At 45.5% G+C, this 10,593-nt stretch overlaps 1 protein-coding gene across 9 annotated transcripts in view; it reads right to left on the bottom strand.

The window, feature by feature from the left end:
* Nucleotides 1–954: 954 nt before the first annotated feature.
* The window catches only part of rap1gapa (RAP1 GTPase activating protein a), an 86,092-nt gene continuing 76,453 nt past the window's right edge, over nt 955–10,593 (bottom strand). For 5 of the 9 annotated variants that reach the window (XM_076991938.1, XM_076991937.1, XM_076991942.1 and 2 more), the window contains 9 exons: nt 9,932–10,009; nt 7,243–7,352; nt 6,843–6,947; nt 5,235–5,333; nt 4,876–5,011; nt 4,632–4,743; nt 4,311–4,408; nt 3,769–3,816; nt 955–3,465 (listed from right to left, as the gene is read on the bottom strand). In XM_076991938.1, coding sequence (XP_076848053.1) covers nt 3,808–3,816; nt 4,311–4,408; nt 4,632–4,743; nt 4,876–5,011; nt 5,235–5,333; nt 6,843–6,947; nt 7,243–7,352; nt 9,932–10,009 — 747 coding nt within the window. In that variant the 3' untranslated portion in view covers nt 955–3,465; nt 3,769–3,807. Of the gene's footprint in view, nt 3,817–4,310; nt 4,409–4,631; nt 4,744–4,875; nt 5,012–5,234; nt 5,334–6,842; nt 6,948–7,242; nt 7,353–9,931; nt 10,010–10,593 lie in introns of all 9 variants that reach the window. The other 4 variants (XM_076991936.1, XM_076991935.1, XM_076991941.1 and 1 more) reach the window with 4 other exon arrangements.

A 10,593-nucleotide genomic window follows, 5' to 3' on the forward strand; every position in this document is an offset into this window, starting at 1 on the left:
CACACACTCTCCCATACACTCTCACAGGAACAGTTCTTGTTGGGTTAACACTAAAGTTTGTATTTGACATACGAACCTGGCGATGTACTGGTGAGATTCAGCTCAGCTGCTGTACAGTCACATGCACCATGATCGACACTGTAAAACACAGTGAGTGTTAGTAGAAACTAAAACTGTACAGTGAATTAGAAGAAAGTGCCGAGGGTGGAAATCTATCAAACAATAGGGCTGTTTGATTTTTAACGACACCCTACATCATTAAATATCATAACCTTTATTTGAATTGACCACATAACCTTGATGCACAAGGCTGCAATGCATTTTATGAGTCTCATTATCAAGTTATGCAACATCCTTAATGTTACAGCTAGGACAACGAGCAATATAGACGCGGGGTTTGTTCAACACTTATACGCTGATGTAAAATGAAAAGCTCTACCTTCAGTTATCAAATGCAACCACTTAATCACATTTGCTTTGGCTCAACTAGAACTCGGAATGAGACCGTGAAGAATGAGAATTAGTATTTTGAAGCACGTTTCTCCTCGGTGAGCGTTCAATTTAGCGCCCTCTAGTGTTTGAATACATTTACATGCCTGTAGCTTGTAGACGTTCAGTGATCTAAGCTGTTTGCCTTAAGATATAAATGTTCAAAGCCTGTGATTGTGTCTGCCTGTCTAGAGCAGAAAATTTAGAGAACAGCAGAGCACTTAGATGCAATTGAACACTGATGTCTACTTAAGAGCAGTTGTTAAACCCCAGCTGTGAGCGATATTTGCATTTGTATTACCCTAAACAAAGCGAGGAAATCTGTTAAGCAAAAACATAACCTATGTGTGACCCAAGAAGCAAGATGATGTTAATGAATCACAAAACAAATCCAGATTTTAAAACAATAAATTAAAAACATTTTGATATTGCGGGTATTTGAACGAGGCAGTAAATGCTCAAACATCATCACACCAAAATGTCTTTATTTTCTTGGCAGTAGGTCTATGTACAAAACAGCCGTATTTACAAGGTTGATTGCACAAAAGCATAAACCAGTCACATGTGCAGGAGTTTCACAGGAACATATAACAATGTTTGATCGACAAGCTGCTTAGAGCAGCACTGATTTCTCTCGCAAAAGCACTGAATGTACACTACGGACACTCAAAGCGTAAATGAACCACAACTCACAACAGAAGGGCACAAGTAGGCAAAGCAGTTGCAGCCCAAAGCAATTAGACCCAAACATGGTCTATTTGTACGAACAGAGGAACGCAGAAGCATCTCGAGACCTGCGTTTCAACATGATGTAAACACACGGCGATCACACGCGAAAGGGAGACCGATCTGAACGCAGCAATCGGTGGCTAACACACAATCCTCCCCAGCAGTCTTTGCTACCTCTGTGTATCTGTTTTTCAGGACAAGAACCGCAATGAAGAAAGAGGTTGGATTTATAAAGTTCTGCTGTGTGCCGTGAGCTACCCAAAGAAAATTCCTTGTGCAAACATTCTTGGCCAGCAGAGAGCTGATTCTGATCACGTAGTGGCTAAAGGTACAAGACTGCAAACGCATTTAACGAAATCATTCTCACAAATAAACACAAATAAAAGTACCATCATATGTACATTAACATTGATATCTACAGCTAGTTCACAGCCTCCTTTATCAAGGACATTTCTTACAGTAAGGCCACTCCAATTTATACACACTACTCCACCTTGCGCTGGCTATTTTCAGTGGTCATCTTTAGTTAAATAAGAATACATGACTGATTCTGGCATTACTGAGTTTAACAGACCGGGTTGTCTTTTGGATTCAGGTTAAGCAGTGTCTCTGGCAAAAAAAAAAAAGAAACCTAAAAAAATAAATACATTTCAAAGCATTCAAAAAGGAGAACCCCAATTTATATTGTAAACAGAAAATAAATTTTTGGCATACACAGATTACAAAGACTTATTAATAGATATAGTACATAGATTGATATCCTAAAAGCATCCCAGAGAAATGTAGTTTACAATATCTTCAAACAGTCAGTGTATTTATCCTTCCTGACGTGTTTTCAGGAGCAGGTCTGGACGGGAGGCTCAGAAGGCACACGTTAGACCTTCAAGTATTTTTTTTAAACAACTATTTTCAGATCTACTGGACACGTGGCCTGCGTGTCCACATACCGAAACCAAAACACCAATTTATACTCAAAGTTAACATAACACACAATGCCATGAAAGATCTGACAATGTGCTGCACATAACCGAGGAGCATTTGCATTGCACAGATATAACACTCAAATAAAGGACCGTTTATCGCTACACTGAAGTCAAGACCCTGATACACTGGACTTTAACTGTGGCAAATCCGAACTAAGCAGCTTCATGTTGTGTTCACGGCAGAACACGTGCCTTTATGTTAACGTTTAGCATACACTCGGAAGCTGGATGTACTTAGATTCGGTTTTCGTGCAAAACACAAATCTCCTGGATAACCCACCTGCTTGAGCATTAAGGCGAGACATTTACATGTGAAGTCTGTGATGATTTCTGCAGAATTAAAAATTCATTCCTTAATTACTGGAGTTAAGCATAAGTCCCTCTGTATCAGTGTTAGTAATGTAGGTTTTGGTTGCAGGACTCTGTAAGGATATATTCCCATCTGCTCCCTCCTTACACCAGCACTTAGGTTAGTGTGTAACGTCTTTGATTTGACATCGTTACCTTTACAATTACTGCACCATTTGTCACAAGTTGTAAGCAACACAAAGCAATTTAAATAATTCAGTTTCAACAGTGATTTCAGGCAAATATCAAATCTTTGTATTTCAGGCATCTTTGCATTTCAGATCTTTGCATTTCAGGCAAAGATAAAACAACAACATCACGGCAATGTGAGTGCCACAGATCTGCCCTCCGCCTCCTCGTGGGACGTCTTAAAGATCTCCTGCTGAATGCAGAAATGTGGAAAGATCATGAAAGATCATTTTTTCAGGGTGCAGAGTTTACAGTTTTAGGACAGTAGCTTTCTTTAGGACAATAACCAGAGATCTTGTTAAACAGGCACACGGATGGAAAGAGCAGAAAGCAAAGACACAGATCCAAAGCTGAAATTCTAGACTGAGTACTGAAAACTGAGTACCGAGTAGGAGGGACTTTGAGAGACAAGTAGTGCAGTGCAATTGAGGTCAGCCTGAGCCCACCCTTGCCATCTACCACACACACACACACACACTGCTGCACTGTGCCACCTGGTACAAATGGAGTCTGGTGCAGAGCATGGTCACATGATCATGTTCTGTCTCCTGTCACCCTAGTGGCAGACTTGAGTTATCTTCATCATCATCATCATCATCATCATCATCATCATCGTCGTCGTCGTTGTCAGCAGTCATGGCCAAAACCAGAGCTCCCCTTATATGAGGGGGTGGTTTTATGGGAATGCTATTGGGATGACAGTTGTGCATACTGGAAAACAGGGTACCTGAGCACAACAGCACTGGTATGAATTAAAGCCATCATTAAAAATAAAATCCATCGACTGATTAAAAAAATACTTTTCAAATGGAAAACTACTAAAATGCTTTGAATTTACATTCTCACTTTGTTCTTAACATCTAAAAGTAAAAAGTCGATATTTAGCTGATCAAAGTCAAAAAGGCTTTTAATCTGCCCCCTTTTATCTTACAGTGTAATGGTTCATATTGATTTATTTCCTACAGTAATGCTTTGTTTGGGTTTGCTGGAGTTTAGTAGTTTAGTGAGGCTCTTGTGAGAGAGAGCTGACCTTTTGATGGAAATCCATGAAGCAATCATGTGGGGGATGCTAGCAGTTCTGCACAGGGCCCACACAAAGAGATGCATGCACAGTATCAGGGTTAAAGGAAACAGACAATTCCTCTCTTATGTGCACATAAATCTATGCATCTACATTACATATGCATGCATGATTCTGCTCTGTGTTTATTTATGGTGTGGAGAATATTTTTAGACCCTTTCATGTCTCTAAGAACCATTATTTTAAAGCAAATGCAGAGAAGATAAGAACCATACACTGATGTATGCTGGGAAATTAACTGAATTAACTGTTTAAACCCTAAAAACTAAGAACCCAAAGCCACATACTGACATCACTGAACCTCAAACTGTAAGATAACAGAATTCATAAAACACATTGTTAAATTACTTTTGTTTCAGAGAATGACACCATAAAGTGACAGAAAGTCTCCAGCATGTATTTACATGTATGTAGTTGACTCAAGCTAAAGGAGCGGAGCGCGTAAACAGCTGCAGTGTGATCGTTTGGACCGGTGCTGCCGGGCGTCTTACCGACGTCGACTGGTGGTCATGCGGTCGTTCCAGCTTGATGCGGATGTCTGGGCGATTTGGCTCGCTGCCCTTCCGGCCGTCTGGGTGGCTGGGTCGGCCTGCAGCCGGGTCAGGAACAGTCCGGGTGAGTCTTCACACACTTCCCCTACCTCACAGCGGCACACTGAACTCACTCAGGCACGCTTGTCTAACCGGGACTTGTGCGAGGATGGACATCTCTTCGTCTAATTGCATCTACATCAGAGGCGGTCTGAACCAATCACGACGAATGCCGGGCCACGGTTCAGACGGGTTTCATGGCTGAGTGTGATGTGAACTCACCGGATGAGCTCCCCCTGCTGGCGGTGCCCGTGCTCTTCGTGCTGTCCTCTGGCCACCCGCTGTAAGTGAAGGAGTCGCGCGTGTGTGGCGTCCCTGCCGAGGACACGCTGTCCTGCGGGCGCAAACAGAAATGCTTACGCCTGCAGCCGGGACACGCTGCTGTGTGTGTGTGTGTGTGTGTGTGTGTGTGTGTGTTTGGTGCTGTGTGAGCTGGCGGGAGTTCTGGGGCCTGGGCGGTTCTCACCAGGCCCGTATCATAGTCCTCTGGGACGTCTGGCTCATTCTCCTCCACCACACTGGCAAAGCTGCTGGCGTTCGAGGAGGAACGTGACAAGTCCTGAGCTTCAGGGATTGAGGGAGTTCTGAAGCACATGGCTGAGCTACACACACACACACACACACACACACACACACACACACACACACACACACACACACACACACACACACACACACACACACACACACACACTTATGTACCACTGGAGTTAAATACTGCACTATTGATGTTTTAGCCAAACCCTAAATAGTAAAAAAAATATATAAAATCCTTAATGCCATGTTCTGTGAGTAGGAGTTCCTTGACATGGTCATTTGCCCTACCTGTTCTTAGTAACGAGGACCTCAGGTGAGCTCTGATTGGACGAATTTTCAGACTTGGGGTCCTGGGAGGCATGGCCACTGTCAGGAGTTTTCTGAGTGCTGGACATAAACCCACTGACCATTAGATGGCAGTAGAGGCATTCTCCTAAACATTTTACAATACCACTCACGTCTAGTTGCTGACTGGGTTAGTATTGAAATGTATTAGACATCGGTTTGGAAATAATAAGATGGATCAGTGATTCAGTGGTAGGAATATCCAAACAGAGCAAATAATTTTGAAAGCTGCACTGCGTTGCAATTTACATAAAAATACAAAGAACTCCATCAGCGTGCCAATGTGTAAGCCATTAGACATGGTGCTCTGGACGACAGTAGGTGTATTTCTGAGTCTGGTGTTTTTGTGCTGCGTGTTTCAGTAATGCCCCTCTGAACACACCTTGAGAGGGCAAGAGGGCACAACACGGCGGGAGTTATGTGTAAAGAAGGCAGCACTTGATGTGTTGGTTTTTGCGAAAATTGCGGTAAGAGCCCTGGGTGCAGTGTTTAACGCTACACCAGCAATTTGTTTATTCCGCCAGCATTGCAATCAAAACGAATGCTGGAAATTCACAGCAATCACAGCGAGTCATGGAATAGTGCTGATAATCCTGCTTCTGATGCACGGCTAGGCGTTCGAACACATTCAGCACTGGAATCCTTTATCATACAGCACAAAATCCCCCTTCACTATAGACTACGTGCAAGGAGTCCTAAATAGCTCAACTCTTACCTAATGTACAGAAGGAGCGGATAAGAGAAATGTGATTTCACAACACTCAAACAACTTCCTCCATATTGTTTTCAAATCTGCACTTTTTTTGCAGGCTTGTGCTTGGCACGCTGGTTTGAAAGGTACAAGATGAGAACTCATTGGCTGAGAAGGTATTAATCAATCATCACTCCTGCATATCTGTGGTCCCCGTCACCCGGCACGTTTACGCATAGCACACGTGAGGAGAGCACACGTGAGGAGAGCACACGTGAGGAGAGCACACATGGAAGCGGCTGTAAGAAAGAGTGACAACAGCTTTTTCGTGCTCTCACAGTGAAGCAGAGATTGCGTAGCTCAAGACTAGCACCTGAAATCGTGGCCCTTAAAGCACACGTGAGGAGAGCACACGTGAGGGGAGCATACGTGAGGAGAACACATATGAGGAGAGCACACGTGAGGAGAACACACGTGAGGGGAGGACACGTGAGGGGAGAACACATGAGGAGAACACACGTGTGGGGAGGACACGTGTGGGGAGGACACGTGAGGGGAGGACACATGAGGAGAACACACGTGAGGGGAGGACACGTGAGGAGAGCACACACGCTTTGAACTTGTGTTAAGCACCCTCTTTTTCCCATGGATTGACACTCTCTCTTTTAGGATTCGTGCTCTGCATGCAGTGCTGAGTTGAGTAATTTAAGCTTGTTGTGGAGGCCAGTTAGTGCATTTCAAATGCGCCATTGATTTGATCAAAGGCGCAATAGCTTAGTGCTTCAAGTCTACGGCGGCATTTCTAGGTTATCAAAAGGGCCGGGCTGCCCTCTGTTTAGAGAGGCGGCGCTCAATGTTGCCTTCTGTACTTGGAGGGATCCATGACCGGCCTGCCGTTCCAAACACTGATGCCAGGCGGAGAGAACCAGAACCCAGACCTGTCCTCTGACAAAACAGTAGCGCCCCTTCACCAGGCATGAACACACACACACACACACAAATGACACACAGTGAATTCTTTGTCTCCCTTTATCTTTAAGCCTGCCTTGTATTACACACACACACACACACACACACACACACACACACACACACACACACACACACACACACACACACACACACACACACACACACACACACCGTTCAAACAACCTTGCTCCAGTGAGAAGCACGCTAAAACAGCAGGCCCTGCCTGGGAGGTGCTCAGCGAGGTGGTCTCACGAGCGGCTCCCTCGGCTGGGCAGCGTGGCTCCTCACCTTCTCTCCTGCACCTCCTGGATGTTTTCGATGCCGATGGCGCTGCTTCGGCGAGAGCTGAACGGGCCGGACTTCTTCCTCGTAGGACTTTTCCCAGGAATGATTAGAGACTGCAAGAGAGAAACAGCACAGACGAGCTTCAGCTTATGCATCACCTCACAGCCCGACGCCCGACGCCCATCTGGACTAAAGGATATCAGAGCAATTCTCTTATCATCTGTCGCCTGTACATCACAACATGTCTGTTTACATTTGGGTCGGACTGTGCCTAACATGCTACGTTATTGTTATTATGTTTTGTTTGCTCGCTGGTCTCTCTTTGCGTCTCCTTTGGTTTGGATTTGTCTTTGATTTGGAGCTGTTATCATGACAGGACACGTTCCGACATCTCAGGGAGGAGGACAGCCACCGACGTGGCCCGGGCCTGGGTAAAGTGTGCCCTGTGGGGCTGGGGGTTCTGGCCGCAGAGGCCGGCCTTCCGTACAGCTCCGAGATGAAAGCCAGGGGTCTGGCCTGCTGGGCTGAATTGTGCCTTCACTGTGGTGGCCCAGGGGGCCGACCCACCAGGCCCCGACGAGTTCTGCCTTCACTCTTGGGCTGTGTTCTCTCAGCCTGTGAACTGGGGAGAACTGCTCCCACTTTACAGCTTGTACAAAATGTGACTTGAAAAAGCTTTAAAAAAAAAGAAAAAACCCAACAGCAAAACCAACCCAAAAAAACACAAACAAACTTAACAGCTTTCAAAGCTTCAGCGAGAACAGTCTCAGAATTCGTTTCCCCCTACCTTTCATGTTTCTGGGCTACCCACACAGCACAATTAGCACACATGAGCAAGGACCGTACATGCCACGGCAGATGGGCGGGGTGGTGTGTGGGGGTCCAGGTGGTGTGGGGTGGGGTGGTGGGTGGAGACAGATGTGAGGTAACATGGAGGGTGGGGCACTGGAGGCGAGCAGTGATTCTCCTCAGCGGAACTGGGCGATGGCGTGAGAGGGTCCGGACGTCTCACGTGAGTTGACTGCACGATGGCAGGAGTGAAGGAGCGAGTGCAGCTTACAGCAGCGCGAGTGCTCACTGTATGACGTCACGCTGTCGCCACAGCAACAGGCGTTGTCAGCTAGCGAACATTATGGAGCTTTTTTAGTGTCACCAGAACCTGAACCTGAAATCATTATTACTTGAAAAAACAGTCTGTGAAATTCATTCAGGTATGAACAAATTCAAGTTAAAATTCAGGTTCAGGTCGAAATTCAGGTTCGGGTCGAAATTCAGGTTCGGGTCGAAATTCAGGTTCGGGTCGAAATTCAGGTTCGGGTCAAAATTCAGGTTCGGGTCGAAATTCAGGTTCGGGTTGAAATTCAGGTTCGGGTCAAAATTCAGGTTCAGGTCAAAATTCAGGTTCAGGTCGAAATTCAGGTTCGGGTTGAAATTCAGGTTCGGGTCAAAATTCAGGTTCGGGTTGAAATTCAGGTTCAGGTTGAAATTCGGGTCGATAATGCTTCCGGGATACTTGGGATGAGCAAACAAACTCAGAGCTAATCGAACTGCATCTGGCCAATCACAAAACATATCAGAGGTCATTGGGAGGCGCGTCTTTCTGCTAAATTTCCTGTAAGAGTGCGGTCCCTGTTTGGCATGTAAGCAGCACGAAAGTGACCACTGTGCCACCCAGAAATGGCACCCTGTGGCAGCTGCCACATAATCGTGGCACTTAGTGTGTCCAGTACTGGGTGACTGTGGCCTCTGTTGTCCAGAAACACCACCTTCTCTGCTGACAGGCATCTAAAGAGTATTTTGGGTGACTGGGTATCGGCCACTTGCTTAAATCATCCCGACGAGCCCCGAATCGCCATTTGTTGCATTTGTTGAAATGAAGATGGTTCATAACTTTTGTTTGAAAATTATGTTGAGTGAAAGATACTAGCCGACATCCAGCTAGACGGCTCTATATTACTAGTTCAGAATACTGTTTAGCAATCACGTCAAATTAAGATTATAGGAGAGTACGCTAATCTATAGTGGTAGACCGTTAACGACAGCACTGTAAATTTAAAGGATTTATTATTATAGATGTATGGATATCAGTGAATGTTCCTACACGCCATCAGTGTAATTTAAACCTCTGCGAGTGAGTGGCATCGCATTTGTAGTATTTGTGCAAAAAAAGTATCCTGGATGCATTACCGACCCGAATTTCAACCTGAACCTAAATTTCAACCTGAACCTGAATTTTGACCTGAACCTGAATTTCGACCCGAACCTGAATTTTAACTTTATGAATTTTTGCATACCTGAATGAATTTCACACTGTTTTTTCAAATAATAATGATTTCAGGTTTGGGTTCTGGTGACACTAAAAAAGCTCCATAGAAGATGGTATGTGCTACAACCATCTACAGGCAGAACGTGGATCACTGCAGTACCCTGGTAATGGGTCGACAGGGCAATTATATATTAACTCAAACGAAGTAGCCATCTTGTTATTATGGTCTATGAGCGAGGTTAATACGGAGGTTGTTTCGCTGAGGGCTGTTGTCATATCTCCCTGTGATGTCATGTGATGCTCTGGTAATGAATGTCGGTGAGAAATGTAAAGTGAGAGAGGAGTGAGAGAGGAGTGAAAGAGGCGTGAGAGAGGAGTGAGAGAGGTGTGAGAGAGGAGTGAGGGAGGAGTGAGTTAAACATGAACCTCTTCTATCGTTCCTATCCCTATGGCACTGCCGCGGCGTCCATATTTACTGGGACTTTTCCCTGGGACAAGCAATGACTGCAGAGAGCCGAGAGAGGGAGAGAGGGAGAGAGGGAGGGAGAGAGGGAGAGAGGGAGGGAGAGAGGGAGAGAGGGAGGGAGAGAGGGAGAGAGGGAGAAACCATGAGTTGTCATGCAGCAAGTTATGTTATAAAACCACACAGGTGAACTGAACTGATTTGATCATTTTAAAGCAGTTTTGAACAGTTAAGGGCCATCATGATCACAACACAGCAGCCGGATGAGCCATGGTGGATACGGAGGCCTGTGAGGGACAAGAGGGCATAGAGCAGAGCTGAGGAGAGGGGCACACACAGCACTGTTAGACACACCAGGACACTGCACACAAGGTCCTGTACACAGGATACACACGCACGCAGGTTACCACAGTTAGGTGTGGTCAAGGTAACAATACAGGTTAGTTGTACACAGAGGAGTTATTGGGTTCAGCATTATTATCCATACTAGCAGAGCTGTGAGGTGTCCTGCATGCCCTGTGGATCAGAACAGATCTCGGTTTTTTGGGAGATATCTACAGAGGGATTTCTCCCAGAACTCCACGTGACTGTTCCATGGTCGTGTGGCGCAGTGCGTTCTGACGTT

This window comes from Brachyhypopomus gauderio, unplaced genomic scaffold (genome assembly GCF_052324685.1).
Source record: "Brachyhypopomus gauderio isolate BG-103 unplaced genomic scaffold, BGAUD_0.2 sc88, whole genome shotgun sequence".
Taxonomy (NCBI): Eukaryota; Metazoa; Chordata; class Actinopteri; order Gymnotiformes; family Hypopomidae; genus Brachyhypopomus; species Brachyhypopomus gauderio.